Source organism: Austrofundulus limnaeus, unplaced genomic scaffold (assembly GCF_001266775.1).
Source record: "Austrofundulus limnaeus strain Quisiro unplaced genomic scaffold, Austrofundulus_limnaeus-1.0 Scaffold1, whole genome shotgun sequence".
Lineage (NCBI taxonomy): Eukaryota > Metazoa > Chordata > Actinopteri > Cyprinodontiformes > Rivulidae > Austrofundulus > Austrofundulus limnaeus.
Window position 1 is genome coordinate 6,995,854 of NW_013952403.1, and position 5,259 is coordinate 7,001,112.

At 39.6% G+C, this 5,259-nt stretch overlaps 1 protein-coding gene across 1 annotated transcript in view; it reads right to left on the minus strand.

Moving 5' to 3' along the window:
* LOC106514170 (protocadherin alpha-3) overlaps window positions 1-5,259 on the minus strand; it is a 17,281-nt gene that overhangs the window by 5,443 nt on the left and 6,579 nt on the right. Inside the window, exon 2 of the mRNA XM_014003314.1 lies at window positions 2,269-2,508. Coding sequence (XP_013858768.1) covers window positions 2,269-2,508 — 240 coding nt within the window. The remainder of the gene's footprint in view (window positions 1-2,268; window positions 2,509-5,259) is intronic.

The window sequence follows — 5,259 nt, forward strand, 5'->3', positions numbered from 1 at the left end:
ACACCATTGTTCCCTCCATCTTTATCACTGACTGTAACTAAAGCAACAATTGTCCCCAGCTGCGCGTCCTCTCTTACTGGCGTCATGAGTGACGTTACAGATATTTCTGGAGCATTATCATTCACATCAATCACCTCGATCAATAATTTAGCGTGCGTACTGCGTGGTGAGGCTCCTTGATCTTTTGCTTGAACTCTTATTTCATAAGCACGTGTTTCTTCATAATCTAATCRACTTTTCAAAATAATTGTTCCTGTTTCTGATTTAATTTCAAAAATATTTGACAAATCAAAATTACTTCGTTTAATGAAAGAATAAATTATTTTACCATTCATGCCTTCATCTAAATCAGTTGCATTAAGTTTTATTAACACCGTATTTAATTTTGTGTTTTCTTTCACTCTGACTTTATACATAGATTTGCTGAACATTGGCGGATTATCATTTGCATCTAAAACATTTACATCTATCTGCAGAGTACCTGACCTCGAAGGTTTTCCTCCATCTACAGCAATTAGAATGAGTTTTATAATCGGTTGTTTCTCTCTGTCTAAATATTTTTCAAGCACCAGCTCAGGAGACAGGTCGTGTTCTCCTCCACTTTGTACATCAAGAGAAAACTGTTCATTTTGATTCAGCTTGTAGCTCCTCACTGAGTAGCTGCCTGTGTCTGCATCCTCTGCTATTGGTAGAAGATATCGCTCTCCTGGAGACACTGATTCCGATATATTCAACACATAGGAATGTGTGATAAACTCGGGCGAGTTATCATTCACATCCAAAACACTGATTTCAATGCGGTGTGCGGTCATCGGGTTGGTTAAAACCGCCTGTATTCTCAGGGAGCAGTGCGCCGCGTTCGGGCACAGCTCCTCTCTGTCTATTCTCTCGTTCACAAAGAGATTTCCGCTCTTTAAATCCACGTCGAAATATTTCTTGCTGTAGCTGGAGACGATGCTCAGATCTCTGGATACAAGCTCGTGCACATTCAGATTTAAATCCTTTACGATGTTCCCCACCACGCTTCCTTTGTTCATCTCCTCGGAAACGGAGTAAGACAACTGTGAGGAGGAGCAGTCACGGAGACAAAGCAGCAAAACAAAACAGATCCCGGCATAGTCAATGATTCCCATAATGAAAACGTAACACTGAAATTATTTCTCCTCGAGATATTCCAGTGTTTGATGTAAATCCATCCGAAACACGACTGATAAAGGCAGCGGCAGCTCTTCTCACCACAGCACAATGAGATGTGATCTGTGGGCGCATGGCCAATGAGCGCTTCGGTTTTCTGTGCAAGGAGGAGTTTTTGACGTGGTGCAGGAAACAGATCTATGGTCTCGGGTGACACCACGTGGTAAATTAGAGTTTTATCAAAAATAATTATCACATGTACACAGATAATTCGTGTTTAAACAATTAAATAAACCCATGTGCCATTTGTCAGTGTTCTATGAAATATAAAGTTCATATGGCATATACATGTCGACTGTGGAGTTTATTTCAAAGTACCAACATATACTAGTATGTAACATATACAAGTATTTCAATGTATGACATAAATCCTACATTAAACAACTGATCTCTCCAGTGATTCATAAAAAAAATAAACGTTAAGTTTCAGAACAGAAGCACACCTGGTATTTTCTAAACAAAAAAGTAAAATACTTAAATAATATTATTAGTAATGGCAATACTGCTATTTAGATTATATTCCACTATTATTATTGTTATTATTATTTTTAATATTTTATTTTTTATTATCATGAAATGTATAGGTACTAATTAAAAATAAAAAATACATAAATGGCATATTATTTTATTATACAATTAGTTTACAAAATATTTGCAATCTAAAAATGTCAGTAAGCATATTTCACTTGTGATGCTCATGTAAGAAATCACATATGTAAACACAAGGCAATTGCACTTCAGAAAATAAGGAACTGAAAACACAAGTTCAGCACCATGGACAGTGAAGTGGAACTAATCCAATGATTTTAGGCTGTTGAGTCACAATTCGTTGTAATTTTAAATGAAAAAAAGTACTGTAAACACTATATATCTATAATACAACAACAAATCCGAATTGTAAAGCAGACTTTTAGGAGTATGAGGTAACAAAGCATCTATAGATTTACAAAAAGTTTAACAAAACTACACGGCTTACCTTCTCTGATGTAGGTAAAGTCTGAGTTCTAGTAAAAGTGTCTCCTCCGTTAATACTGATGAGTTCAGCATCTACAGGTGGAAACGGGGCGGGGAAACCACTACGTCACTCTTCAGTGTGTCTGAGCTGAAACACACGTCATACTGCTGAGTAGCTTTAGAGTAAGACCAGCTCCCGTCAGGGTGGGTGGTGATCATTGGGGCGCTGTACCTGCTGAAAGAGCCYTCTGTCCTGTGGCATCTGACAGCTATTAAACTGATGAGACTCAGCAGAAAGATCACCGACACCGACACGATGGCGATCAGCAGATACAGGTTGAGATCAGAGAAGCTGTCCTCCTTTATGGGCACGTGTCTGAATGGAGTCTGGATGTCAGCTGAGCTTTCAACCACCACCACATCAACAGACACAGTAGCTGACAGAGAAGGTTCTCCATTATCAGAAACCAGCACCACCAAGGGGTGAGTTTTCAGGTCATTGTCGCTCATTCTCCTCTTAGTCCTGATCTCCCCGGTGCTGGTTCCGATCCTGAACAGGTTGTTTCCTTTGGGCTCAGACAGGTGATAAGAAAGCAGTGCATTGTATCCAGAATCTGCGTCCACAGCCCTGATCTTTGTCACAAAAAATCCCGCCTCAGCAGAATAGGGGATGGTCTCACTGTTAACAGAACCGAGCTCAGAATAAGGAGCCAGAATAGTGGGACTGTTGTCATTCTCATCCAGGATTAAAACATTTACAGTCACGTTGCTGCTGAGCGGAGGAACACCAGAGTCTGTGGCCTGAACTTTAAACTGAAATGTTTTTAGCTCCTCATAGTTAAAAGATTGCAGACTGATTATGTCTCCAGTTTCTGAATTAACTGTAATCATTGATGTAGTCTGTATGTTTTTAGGAGAACCATTCATTAAACGATATGTTGATTTTGCGTTTTCATCTAAATCCAAATCAAATGTTGTTAGTGTATGGATAGTAGTTCCAGTCGGGCTGTTCTCATTTACATAAATGTTAATCAGAGAGTCTATGAAATGCGGAGGGTTGTCATTTACATCAGAAATATTTATAGTAATTACAGCTGTGCTAGAAAGAGGAGGTGTCCCCCCATCTGTGGCTTCAATTAATATTTCATACCCAGAAATACTCTCTCTGTCAAGAGGACCGTCCACCAATAGCGAATAGTAGTTTTTATAATTAGATTTCAATTTAAATGGCACTGAGCTCTTTAGTTTACAGTTTGTAAGGCCATTTTTACCTCCATCTTTGTCTGTGATAGTCACCATGGCCACAGCTGTGCCTATTTCTGCGTCTTCCTTTACTGGACTCATAAGAGATGACACTGTAATTTCTGGAGCATTATCGTTAACATCAATGACTTCGACCAGAACTTTGCCATGCGCGCTGCGTGGAGGGGTGCCCCTGTCTCGTGCCTGTACGCGGATCTCAAAGGCCTGATTTTCCTCATAATCAATACTGCCTCTCACTGATATTTCTCCAGAGTTATTATTTATGGAAAATTTTTCTTCAGTGTTTAAACGCCCCCTCTCTGTGAAAGAATACATTATCTGACCGTTTTCGCCCTCGTCTAAATCCGTAGCTGTCAGAGTTAATAACACTGCGCCAATATTTGCATTTTCCATCACTTGGACTTTGTACAAAGGTTTGCTAAACAAAGGTGAGTTGTCGTTTACATCCAACACATTTACTTTTATTTGTAACGTTCCTGTTTTAGGAGGTTTTCCTCCATCCACAGCTGTCAGAATGAGTTCAATAACAGCCTCTGTTTCTCGATCCAATGCTTTCTGCAGAACTAATTCTGCAGACACACTCTGGTCGCCTGTGTTCTGTACATCCAAGGAAAAATACTCGTTTGGGTTCAGTTTGTAGGTTCTGATGGAGTTAGAACCCACGTCTGCGTCAAAGGCCACAGGGAGTGGATGCTTCTCCCCAACATGTGAAGATTCATACATATCAACAAAAATTATTTCTTCAAGAAAATACGGAGCGTTGTCATTAATATCATTTATCAATACTTCTATTCGATGGAGGCTGCGAGGGTTACTCAGTACGGCCTCGATATTTAAAGAGCACTTTAACAATTTAGGGCAAAGCTCCTCCCGGTTTATCCTGTCGCTAACAATCAGCGTCCCTGATTCAAGATTGATGTCAAAATACCGCTTTTTAGATCCAGATGCAATCTGCAGACCCGTGGCTTGGAGCTGCTGCACGCTCAGGTTTAAATCCTTAGCAAGGTTCCCCACCGCTGCGCCTTTGTCCACCTCCTCTGAAACCGTGTAGGATATCTGAGCCGTGGACCACTCACTGAGACAAAGGAGCGCGAGAAACAGAATCCCGGTGTAATTCCGTTTTATCCGAGAAGCCATCGTTGTTCAGGATGAAAGATGATGCGAGCCTCTTTTTGTATCCATAAAAACAAACAAACAAACAAACAAACAAACAAACAAACAAACAAACACGGATTCATGTATCCGTTTCTGAAAGCGATCCTCGCACGTTTAGAACCTCGGTCGTCTGTGGAGCGTTCCCACAAAGGAAAAAAAAAAAAGCAGATGGTGACGTATGAGGGTTTGCTATGAATGTCGGAGGTATAATACCAGATTGTTGCACGGTCTCGAGCGACATCACGTGGAGTTTTAGCGTTAGAACAAACAAAAAAATTACAATATTTACTGTAGGCGGAAAAGAAAAAAAAAGACTAAATGTGTTAAATGGACTGCAGGTTTTGATATTCTCTACAAACACTTGATCTCAACTGAACAAACTGCCTCGTTATAAGATGTCGTATAAGACATTAAAAGACAATATGCACACCACAACTGTTCACTAAAACCGCACCAGAGTTTCAGTACAAAGGTCAGAGGAAAAAAGGGGAACTTTTCTGTATTTAAGTAGCGCACTCTAGTAGTTACTCGCTAACATTTTATCTAAAAGTTAAACAACATTATAGTATTAAAGATTATAACCAAATTTTATTACGTGAAACAGGAGCTTGTTTTGTTAGAAAGACCACACAATATGAACTGTATTCTTGAAAATTAATAGAACAAAAAAGTCTAATTCACAGCACCCTAACT